Source organism: Vipera ursinii (assembly GCF_947247035.1).
Source record: "Vipera ursinii genome assembly, chromosome: 7".
NCBI lineage: Eukaryota > Metazoa > Chordata > Lepidosauria > Squamata > Viperidae > Vipera > Vipera ursinii.
This window is the reverse complement of record NC_139521.1, coordinates 3,705,381-3,717,465: the sequence shown is the minus strand read 5'-3', so window position 1 is coordinate 3,717,465 and position 12,085 is coordinate 3,705,381. Positions and strand designations below refer to the sequence as shown.

Here is a 12,085-nt window from a genome sequence, read left to right as displayed (position 1 = left end):
TCGTAAGTTGAGGATTACCTGTACTGTTTCTTGGCAGTGTTATTAAAAAATAGATTGTGGCTGTCTTCTTCCTTCTCCTTTTTCCAATTTACCGATTTAGCTTTGCAGCTTAGAATTTCCAGTTAGTCTTTTTTCTCGTAAGATGCGAGTTGAGCCTACTCAGCTGTGGAGCCCAAACAAGTCTGATTAATCGTCGGATTAATTGTGCATCCCCAGAAATGTTAGTGCCAGAGTTTCAACCTCCTCTGAAATTACGGTGCCAATCACCATCCCAATGTGTGTGTGTGTGTGTGTGTGTGTGTGTGTGTGTGTGTGTGTGTGTATGACAAATGCTTGTTAACTATTTTTTAGATTACCTTGCTAGGCCCCAAACATGGGACAAATCTTTATTTCCTGTGTCAGCCTATCCTGAAGGCCATCGACAGGCAGTAGTCACACCGGTGACAGCTCATATTTGTGTAAATTTTTAAATTGCTAACAAAGAATTAAGGGAGACTAATATGCATTTCAAACTTATTAGTTTTCATCAGTCAGCCATACCCTTCCGAGATTTGAACCTGGGCTGATTACACATTAGGCAGTTGTTTTCACCTCTAAGCCACAGGATCTCTCTCGCTTTGTTAGCAGAGAAGCAAGGGGAGATATATGACAAATGCTTGTTAACTACCGTATTTAGATAACCTTGCTAGGCCCCAAACATGGGACAAATCTTTATTTCCTGTTTCGGCCTAACCGAAGGCCATCCACAAGCAGTAGTCACAACAGTGACAGCTCATATTTGTGTAAATTTTAGATTGCTAACAAATATATATGTTGCTCAAAAAATAAAGGGAACACTTAAACAGCACAATGTTTAATAGTAGGATGTCTTATTTTCTGTTCCCTTTGTTTTTTTGAGCAGTATATACAGTATATCTATCTATCTCCCTATCACAGAGGGATTTTGTGTATTAATTGAATTGGGAAGTATTATGGTTAAGACTGCATTCCACTGCGTGGTCCTTAGGACTAGGCCTCGCTCTTCAGGGTGAGACTTCGATTCCGAAGTAAAATAAGGTTGGCCTGTTTTTCTAAACACTGGACTTGTTCATTTAATTCATTCGTTCATTCGTCCATTCAGTTTCTACAGCTGCCCTCTCTCTTACGATTCCAAAACTCTACAACAGTTAAAAAACCGTTAAAAGCATCCCAAATATAAACCAATACAGCAGCCAAGATAGTTAAACCAACCCTCAAGAAAAGCCAAGACACGGGGCCCTTTGAACACACTCCAAGCCCCAGGCCTGGGCAGAGAGTCGACTTTTTAGAGCCTTGTGAAGGGCCAACAGGATTGGGACCATTTAAGAGGCGGATATTGCACAGTGGAGGGGCCACTGCAGAAAAGGCCCTTTCGTTGGTGAATTTCCCTGAAGTTTGGAAGTAGAGGATGGGGAAGAATACTTAAAATACGTGGATAGCTTTACCTGTTCAGCTTGAATAGCGTTCATTTGAAGCCCACTTATGTTGGAATCTCTTAGGAAAGAGGAGGATCTAAAGTCATTTCTCTCCAAATGCTCGATATTTGGGAGGGGGCAGGAGGAGGCTGACTTGGGTCAAAGAAATAATAGCTGGCTCTCAGCATAAAGAAGGGCAGACACGAATCTGAGGATTAGCCGGAGAGGATGAAAAGTGTGTTTAGAGAAGGGTGGAAGTTAAAAGTTAAATAGGAGGAAAGGAAGGATACTGTCTTAATTAATTCTTTCTGGCGTGGGAATTTGAGACATGAGGGCACAGTTGACTTATGAAGCATTATAAAAGATAAGCACAGTCAAAGGTAGTCGGCAGAGGGAAAGAACGCATTCTCATGGGAACAGCCAGGATATTTTTCTGCCAAATGCCGAAGGATAATGCTGGATCCTATTCCCTTCAGAAGCGTAAAAAAGCGGTTGCCGTGTTTTAAATTGGAGAGAACACAGGAAAGTCCCCGACTTTACGACCACAATTGAGCCCCAAATTTCTGTTGTTAAGTGAGACATTTGTTAAGCGAGTTTTGCCCCATTTCTTGCCACAGCTGTTAAGTGTATCACCACAGCTGATAAGTTAGCAACCCGGTTGGTAAGCGAATCTGGCTTTCCCCATTGACTCGGCTTGTGAGAAGGTCGCAAAAGGGGGTCCCCTGACCTCGGGACACGGCAACCGTCATTAAGTGTGAGCCAGTTGCCAAGCCTCTGAATTTTGATCACATGATCGGGGAAATGCTGCAAAGGTTGTAAGTGTGAAAAGTGATCCTATGTCACTTTTTTTAGGGCCATCGTAACTTTGAATGGTCACTGAATGAACTGTTGCAAGTCGAGAACTACCTGCATTTGTTATGCCCGGATTAGAAGAAGTGGCATGCAAACAATCCCAAATACGTAAATAAAATGACTTCTATAATCATCCTGGAAATCCATCGGGCTGCTAGCTTGTACACCGACTTACATTTGTGCTCTGCGCTCACTAGCCCCCACAGGCAGCAAGACTCAAAGCTTGTTAGTGTGCGCACCCTTGTTGCAAGCCACAATGCCTCGGGCTCCTGCGGTAATGACGGTTTATTATGAAACCGAGGGTCTAGACATATTAAGATTTATGACTAGATTGGATAGCCTCCGCTGTGCGACCACTCGGCAGAAAGTATGACGCAACTGCTCTCATTGGAACAGCAGTAGGGAAACTGCGCTGGGAATCTCAGAAAAGTGGTTAGTTTGTCGGAGAGAGAATGAGAAAGGTGGTTTTGTGCGTTGGGGGAAAAAAAAAGTAGCCGAGTTAAAATTAGTCTGAGTGGAACAGAATCAAGGCATTTGTAGGGGTGGCAGTAAAATTCAACCAGTCCAAAATTACGTCTTTCGCCTACTCGCACACCATTGCACCCTGGGAAAAAGATTTCTCCCTTGCCTTGTGCCTTCTTTTCCTCCACCGCCCAGAGGTGAGACAGCCTTAAAATTCAACAGCTGTGTTATTTCCCTTCTTCCAACACTATGGTGCTGGTGTTGGGAAAAAAAAGGGATCATGTTGGGTGGGTCCTTTCCAACACAATGCACGCAGCTCTGCCGAAGGAATGGCACTTTAACTCAATTTTCTTATAGAAAGGCCGGGCCTAACAAGGTGATGCCCAAAATGTTGCCTCTGTTTGCCTCTGTTTGCTTAGGTGAAATGTCACTTCAAGAGGCAAGCAAAAACTGACATTTCAATAACTGTGGAGACTTACGGGATAGAAAAAGCAAGCCTCTGAAAGATTTTACTTAGGAACACCTGAAAGATTTTAGTAGGAACACCTGAAAGACAATATAAAGGCATTTTTTTCTTCTTCTAAAACAGGGGTAGGCAACCTTGGCTCTTTTATGACTCGTGGACTTCAACTCCCAGAATTCCTGAGTCAGCTATGCTGACTCAGGAATTCTGGGAGTTGAAGTCCACGAGTCATAAAAGAGCCAAGGTTGCCTACCCCTGTTCTAAACTAACGGCAACGCTGAATGTTGTCTTCACACGTCCTAGAGTCCGGCTCCTGTCTTAAAAATATTAAACTGGCAAAAATGGATGGGATAGTGTGTGTGTGTGTGGGGGGGGTGTCTCAGCACTTTGGAGAGGCGGCTGCGGACGAGGAAGATAAAAGAGAGATATTAATAAGCTGGTCACACCAAAGCTCGTGTACAGAGTACGACACAATCCGTAGTTAACTAGTTAACGACGTCAGCAGCCGCTAATGGACGATTGGCAACAGGTGATGGCTATGAGAGTTGCATTGGCCAGAGCTGTTTCTGGATGAGTTTCTTGATGACTAGCCTCTTTTTCTTGCTTGATTCACCCATTTCTCTTTTCTTCCCCCTTGCGTAAGAAGCCAAACGTGGAGACTCTGGGTTTCTCCTCCCAAATGTTCTTCTTTTGCTTACTCTGGTTCAGTACGGTGTGTCTTCTCCCCAGGAAGTTGAGTCAAGGAGAACTTGAGGACTGAAAGCCTGTCTTGGACAACCTAATTTCACCACGATTACTTTCACTTTCTCAATCTTCAATCAGCTCTGGCGGGAGCAAGGAACCATTTTTGGCGACAGGACCAATTTATTATATTTTTTTATGGCAAGGGCAAACCCTCCAGATTTTATCTAAACTAGGGCTTTCATAGGATAAGGTTGACTCAGCCTTCCATCCTTCCGAGGTAGGTAAAATGAGGACCCAGATTGTTGGGGGCAATAAGCTGACTTTGTAATAATGCCGCTTGGGGGTGTGTGAAAGCCCTAATAAGCAGGCATATACATAGAATGAAGGCTACTGCTAAGCTTGTAAGCCGCCCTGAGTCTTCGGAGAAGGGCGGGATATAAATGGAATTAAAATAAAAATAAATAAAAAATAAGGGCAGTTTTAATGTTCCGGGTGTTGAGCTTTATCAGGGGGCATGTACTGTGTGTTGATTTATGTTTATTTATGGAATTCAAGAACCCTGGAAATCTGTAATATGAGCCTTTGGAATTTTGGCAGGTTTCTTTTTCAACCCAAATCTATTTGTTGTTCCAGCATTATTGGATGTAAATCACTCTTAAATGTTGACCTTTATTGTTTTATATTAAGCTATATTGCGGTGGCTTAGTGGGTTAGGAGGCTGAGCTTGTCGATCAGAAGGTCGGCAGTTTGGCAGGTCGAATCCCGGGTGCCGCGTAGCAGAGTGAGCGCCTGTTACTCGTCCCAGCTTCTGCCAACCTAGCAGTTTGAAAGCACATAAAAATGCAAGTAGAAAAATAGGGACCACTACGGTGGGAAGGTAACAGCGTTCCGTGCGCCTTTGGCGTCTAGTCAAACGGAGATGAGCACCGGCCCCTAGAGTCGGAAACGACTAGCACGTGTGTGCGGGGGAACCTTTACCTTTATTGTATTATTCTCTGTAGAATAATTCCAATTCAAAAACTGCAATTAAATCCCTTCATAAGTTAATTAAGGGCCTTGATACTTCAGATCACCTGACTGAATGTCAAGTTTTCATTTTTCTGAGGAATTTGGCTTGTCTAAAACTTGGAAATGGCAATAATTTAGTCAAACCTTCTGAGCACAAGGCAACTTCCAAATTAGCTCTGCAAGATAATAACTCCTGTATTAGCACTGAAAAGTATCTGGGATTATTCCAAATCTACAGTACTCTTTACAGATACTTTCAGATTATTGCTAAGGCGAATATTGGTCATTTCCATGAACTTTTGAATAAGAGTTGGAAAGGCCTATAACGAACAAGTCTTAAGGAGCATTAAATATATCTTTTATGAATTTAAGATGAGATTAATTCCACATAAGCATACTTGTTTGCCTTGAAATGTGAGATGGCAAGCATATAAACTTAATAAGTAAATAATTAAAAACCCACTGAGAATTGCCTCAAACTGCGAGATGGGTGGCGTACAAATTAATAAACAAATAATGGAAATATTGGAGAATGATGGAATGACACAAACATAAAACAATGAAAGGGACATTTATCCATGGGATCTGGGCTAGCTTAACGCAGTCCTCCTTTGGTTGAATATACATATATTTATTCATGTGGCTTTGGAAATGAGAGGAATATCATGAGGTTGAATTATATATATTTATATTATTTGTATTTGTATATAATATAAATAGCTTTCGCCCTTTTTTCCATTTTTCTCTTTATTTGCATTTGCCATTATTTCTGCCTAATTTCTGCGTATTTTGAAAACAACTAAGAATCTTTTTTAAAAAGGGCACCCATTCTAACTGTTTCAGGTCAGATTAGGGGTGGGGATGGGGGGGAAGAAGTGATCAGGACAAACATCCGGTCACCTTATTTTGAATTCAGGGATTAATGAAGTATACACAAAGGTTATTTAGTTTTAAAGAACATTTTTCTCTTTCTGTTACTTTAAAAACTACACATCGGTCGCAAATGGGGAAGTGCCCCCCCACCCCGCGAGTCACTTTGCTTCCAAGGCTGTTCGTGTTGGTTTTTTTTAATACCTGAGATCGAAAACAGTCACCACCGATTGCGGTGATGATTCAGCTCTGGCGAAAGACACAACTATTGCACAAAATTGAGTTTTAAGGTCTGTGTGTCTCCATCTCTGGACCGCTCAGACTTTTTCTAAGTATTCTGAACCACTTTGCCTTGTTCTTGCATTTCTCACAAAGCAGGAAATGCCTACTGCTGCAAAGATGACCTCATAAATATCATCAAGCAGAAGTCAGGAGAAAAGCCCCAGATTGACAGCTGTCTAGGAGAGGTCGGAAAATCTGTCCTCAAAAGAAAAAGCAGCAACGGAAGGAAAAAAAACTGTCAGCGGCCTCGTATTGGCACTGGAAGATCCCCCGGGTAAGAAGCTCACTTAATCAATTAGCTGAATGGAGAAAACGTTAACAAATTTAAACTTTTGCTTTTTTCTTTCTTTCTTTCTCAGCTTGGCCTTATTATCTAAAAAAAACCCCATAAAATAAGGCAATTGTACTGTAGTTAAGAGGCAACTTCCTCCCGCTGAAGGGAACAGAATAGCGGAATATTAAAATCCAACCGATGCTGCGTGACACTCGCGTTGCAAATATGTACGTGCGCCGGTTAAAATCCCGAGAGATTGGAAAGTTGTAAACAGGGTTTACAAGCTGACCGAGAAAGACATAAACTGGGTTTAAGGATTCTCGGCTGTATGAAACGGACTGTAGAATATGGCGGGGTTCGGTTCAGGAACCAAGGGGCAGAGAGAATTTACTAAAAGGCACAAAATGGAGACAACTAGCTCCAGTTACGGAGCAGTACAATTGTGCCGGTAACAAGCCGGGTTTCTGCTGCAGTTGACAGTTGATCTGATCCGTGGTTTGGTTTGTGTGTTTGATTTTAATCTGAATTTTAAGGCCCCCTTAAGCAAGAGACGGGAAGCAGCTTGCTTAGAGGCCCCATTCTTAGCTGCAAGGAACAGACAGTGGGGAACTAATGGAAAATAAAATAAAATACAATACAATAAAATGGGTGGGTTTTTCGCTCTTTTTATTGTCAACTGCTTCCACTGCAGTTGCAATGAAAGTTGGATCTCAGCTAGACCTGATCCGTAGCAGAGGTGTCCTTACTTCCTCATTAGAAGCATGATTGAGCTATCGAGATGAAAGAAGATCTGGCTTTTTCTCTGCAAGTACGTGAGAAAATAAGGGGACACAGGCGATAATGTTGGAAACAGGTCATCTCCAGATCTCACTCGCAAATTTATTTGGTGATAGTGACCTGGTCGCTATTTCATTATCAAAAGGCTGACCGAGAAGTATCTCCACGGTCCTGTTGTCAATCACCAGAGCCTGCCGTTCAGGTTTTTTGTTTTGTTTTTTAAGAGAGATTAATATCATTCCGGTTGGTAATTGGATCCTAATTTATCAGATTTATACTCTGCTTTTTCTCAGAGGAACTCCAAAGAGCAGGTAACTTGTAGTTCTTCAGGAAAAAACCAACAACAACAACGCTGCAAGGCGGGTTGAAATTGTGAAAGCACCTAGGCTGCTTCCATTGCCAATTGTGTTTTGAGTCAAACCTTCCCAACCCTGAGCCTTCATTCCTAGATCTGACACTCTCTAGGTGTCAGATTGTCAGTTGTCAATTGGTTTGGATTGGTGTGTTTCCAGTTTAAGTATTTAGCATTTGTGTTAAATCAAGGAAATCAGATCTTTTCACGTATTATCTAGTTCAGGGGTAGGCAACCTTGGCTCTTTTATGACTGGTGGACTTCAACTCCCAGAATTCCTGAGCCAGCAGCTATGCTGCGGGGGGGAAAGGGAGAGGTTTCCAAGCTGAGCCATGCTGGCTCAGGAATTCTGGGAGTTGAAGTCCACGAGTCATAAAAGAGCCAAGGTTGCCTACCCCTGATCTACTTAAATATAATGTATACCATTGGGGGCTCCTTTAAGGAGGAAGGTTACATATCAATCAAGCAACAGCACTGTTCTAATTTGTACACGTGGGTGCAATTGGGCTTGTGCAAAAAATTAAACGGGATGGCATGGGGAAAAGGAGGATTTGCGACAAAAAGGCCAACCTTATTCTCTTTTACGTTGTAGGAAACTCCTTCTGACTCGGTGAATTGTGGAGCTGCGGGCCAAAGACAGCAGGAGGTTTTGACTTTTGGGGGGAAGAGAAATGCCACGGGTCACCTCCGCAAGGTGATTGATTTTTTTTCCCAATGTTCTTTTCAGTTTCCCAAAAAGCATTCCTAGGAGTAGGCGTCTTAGCAAACTCCACTTGAGACAAGGGACATGCTGGACTCGGTCAAATGTGTTCTGGTCGGCGATGCTGCCGTGGGGAAGACGGCCCTGCTGCTACGCTTCATTTCGGAGACCTTCCCGGACGCTTACCGGCCTACCGTTTACGAAAACACCGGCGTGGACGTCTTCCTGGATGGCAACCAGATCAGCTTAGGCCTGTGGGATACGGCCGGCAGCGACGCCTTCAAGAGCATCCGCCCTCTTTCCTATCAACAGGCCGACGTGGTCTTGATGTGCTATTCGGTGACTAATCACGGCTCCTTCCACAGCTTGAGGAACAAGTGGGTGACGGAGGTCAGGACCCACTTGCCCCGCATCCCGATTTTGGTGGTGGCCACCCAGACCGACCAGAGGGACGCCGGCCCTCACAGCGCCAGCTGCATCAGCTCAGCGCACGGCAAGCAACTGGCTAAGGACATCCGGGCGAAAGGTTACGTGGAATGCTCCTCCCTGGCCAATCGGGGAGTTCAAAAGGTGTTCGAGTGCGCCGTGCGGACGGCCGTGAACCAAGCCAAAAAAAGGTCGAGAAGGAACATCTTCTCGGTCAACGAATGCAAAGTTTTCTGAAGCCGGACTGGCCTCGGCATCGGTTTTTTTTTCTGCCTTTACGCCTCACCAAATGGTTTCGTAGCGGAGTAAATGCAAAGCCTTCCGTTGGGCGTTCGGATGGGCCGTTCAACCTTGGCCTTTGCAACTCACAAAAGGCCGCAAGGCCGCGGTCTGATTTCTAGCGGCAAACAGCAGAGAGGATGAGTAGCGAGCCGGAGCCTCGTTTACTTATCATTTCTCGTGATGGGAATGTTAAAAGAGTTTCTTGGCTACTACGAGTTCTGTTGGATTGGTAAAAAGGGGTTTGCTTTCTAGGCCCGAGATAATGAATGGATAATTTACATGGCCGGCTTAAGAGAAGCTTGGGCACTGAAGAGGTCAGGAATATGTGAAAACAAACCAAGCCAATTAAATGTCTTTTTCCTCTAGTGTATTGTAGAGATTTGGTGCCTGCTAACAATTTTGAACACTCTGTTACTGAGATCAACCTTTTCGACCGTTGACGTGTCGAGAGATCAGATTTCCTGGTGGGGAAAACAACAGACCCTACCAGCTCATTTTAACTTGGGTTTAATTTATACTTTCTCTCATTCTGGAAGAATGCTATGTTGCCCTCATAGTACTACTTCCAAGCTGCCAGAGTGTGAAAATAAGGTATATATTCTATCCTCTGGGTTAAGACAAGAGATTCCTTCTGAATAGCTCTGGTGCTCCTAGTACAGGGGTAGGCAACCGTGGCTCTTTTGTGACTCGTGGACTTCAACTCCCAGAATTCCTGAGCCGGCTGGCTCAAGAATTCTGGAAGTTGAAGTCCACGAGTCATAAAAGAGCCACGGTTGCCTACCCCCGTCCTAGTAGGATGTGGAGGGAGATCCACAGACTGTTACTCCCGTTTTTTAATCACAGATCAACAGAATTAATAATGATGCTTGATGATCTCTGAGCTTGGGCGTTTTCTTACAGAGGTTTCTTTATCAAACTAAGGTAACATCATTGTCCCAAAGTTGCTTTTTTTTCAAGATGCAACTGGATTTTCTTGTTCTTTTTTTTTTTTTTTTGAAGACATTTCGCTTCTCATCCAAGAAGCTTCTCCAGCTCCAACTGGACTCCTCTTTCAAACCAGCGGTCCTCTCTGTCCAACACGTGGCCTTTGCCTTTTAAATGCAGATGGACTGCTGAATCTTGTCCTGGTGGGTTTGTTCTCCTATATTCCTTCCAAGGAGTATAAATCCTTCCATTCCCCACAATCCAGACAGAGCTGAAGCTTCTGAAGCTTCTTGCGTGCTTTTCTTTTCTTTGAAAAAAAACAAACACAAAAACAAAAACAAGAAAGTCCAGTTGCCTCTTGAAAAAGCACCTTGGGGAGAAGCTCCGCAGACATCCGTGAAATATTGTCTTCTGTCAGAATTAATAATTACTGATAATTATTTGAACTGCATGCAACGCTCTGCTTCTTGGTGAAAGATGGTAGGCAATGATGGAAGCTAAGCATACTTTACCATTTCACCATTAAAACTGAAAGGGACCCTGGGGGTCTCTGAGCTTGGTGGTTTTCATCATCATCATCATCATCATAAAGTTGGAAGGGACCTTGGAGGTCATCTAGTCCGACCCCCTGCTAGGCAGGAAACCCTATAACCTTGGTGGCGAACCTATGGCACGCATGCCACAGGTGGCACGTAGAGCCCTCTCTGTGGGCGCGCGCGCCGTCGCCCCAGTCCCAGGCCCTCAGCTGGGTTTTATAAAACCTTTTCGCTTTAGGTCTCCGCTGCCGAGTGCCAAAAAAAAAAAAGGTTCAATCAATCAATCAATTTCAACTTCTCGCGGGGGGAAAAAAAGATCTCGCAAAGTTGGGATTGATTGATTGAACTCTTGAGTCCCATCCAGTCTGCGATTACCACCGCAGCCACGCCCACCCCATGGGCCACACCAACCCAATGGGCCACGCCTACCTGGCACCCTACTACGATACATAAGTGAGTTTTTGGGTTGCGGTTTGGGCACTCGGACTCTAAAAGGTTCGCCATCGCTGCCCCAATCCCATTTCAGACAGGTGGCTGTCCAGTCTCTTCTTAGAAACTTCCAGTCTTGGAGCATTCACCGCTTCTGGAGGCAAGGGGGTTCCTGCAGATGTGTCACGTCCCAGCCAAGTTCGGCTCTGAGCTACAAATGTTCTCTTCTATTTGACCACGAAACCTCCGCAAGAAAACAACCAAGCTCAGAGAGCACCAAGTAGGGTGGTAGTCTTGTGGATTTCTTCTTTCAGTCCCAGAGGACTACCCGTACTTGTGGGCCTTTGATAATTTGGCACGAGGACCTTCATGAACAGGAGCTATTTTCGTATCGCGAAAGGAAACGTTTGCAGGTCCAAGCTATTTGTCAAGGCGTCTCTGAAGCCCTACTAAGCCTCTGCATGGTTGGAGCTGTTCTGTGATCATGCGGGCTCTCTTATCTTTGATACAGGTTTTTGTTTTTTTTTAACCTCTCTGAATTAGCATCGTGCCCGACAAAGGTAGAAAGCAGGAAACTATTTGAATTGTTAAGTCCCTGAGAACAATTTAAAATATATATATATATATTTTGAACTACGTTTTTGTGGTTTCAGTTCAACTACTGGCAATTATCTTGACAAGCTGACTTGCTTTTAATTTTAAAGAGCTCGTTAACTGGCTTTTCTCAAGGGACAGGGGTTGGGTAGGCTGAGTGGAAACTACTTCCCACTTTTAAAAGTTCCGTCAAGTCTGTGCTTAAATTAGGAGCCCTTGATGTAGATGCTCGCAAAAAAAACCCAACCCTATCTCATTTCCCATAAGCAAAGTAAAAGTTGAAGCTGTCTAAAATAGCACGTGCATTTTAATTGGTCAAGGACTACACAGGGTGGACGTTGGTCTTCCCCCCCCCCGAACTACTGATTATTTCTAAATAAACACTAAAATGGTGTATTCTCTGTTTAAACACTCGTATGTTCCTAAACTATAGTTTTGCTGAAAACTAGTTAACTTCTTGCAGTAAAATGGTATGCGCAACATCCATTTTTCATTGGTTAAGAAAGGGTTCTTTGAGGATTGTAACCAAATATAGGGAAAAGAGCCACTTATCTGCAGAAATCTGTACAATTTATTTGGGACGTAGAAAGGGGATCTCCTTACTTGCTCATCGCTGCAATCAAAGTTATAACGAAGGGGGGAGGAATGCGGCTGGGATGCAATTCTTTTTTTAAAAAAAAATAAAAATAAGGAGTCCATGAAGCAATTAACCATGCACTGTGTTTTTACATTTGAAA

At 43.7% G+C, this 12,085-nt stretch overlaps 1 protein-coding gene across 1 annotated transcript; it reads left to right on the top strand.

Moving 5' to 3' along the window:
* The first annotated feature begins 7,116 nt into the window (after positions 1-7,116).
* RHOH (ras homolog family member H) lies at positions 7,117-11,757 on the top strand. Its single transcript, XM_083367536.1, has 2 exons — positions 7,117-7,136; positions 8,050-11,757. Exon 2 carries the CDS (start codon positions 8,245-8,247, stop codon positions 8,818-8,820), a length of 576 nt encoding a protein of 191 aa, XP_083223662.1. The 5' UTR covers positions 7,117-7,136; positions 8,050-8,244; the 3' UTR covers positions 8,821-11,757.
* Positions 11,758-12,085: the final 328 nt, after the last annotated feature.

Coding starts and splice junctions, on each gene's coding strand:
- RHOH (XM_083367536.1), top strand. CDS start 8,245: ATGCTGGACTCGGTCAAATGTGTTCTGGTCGGCGATGCTGCCGTGGGG.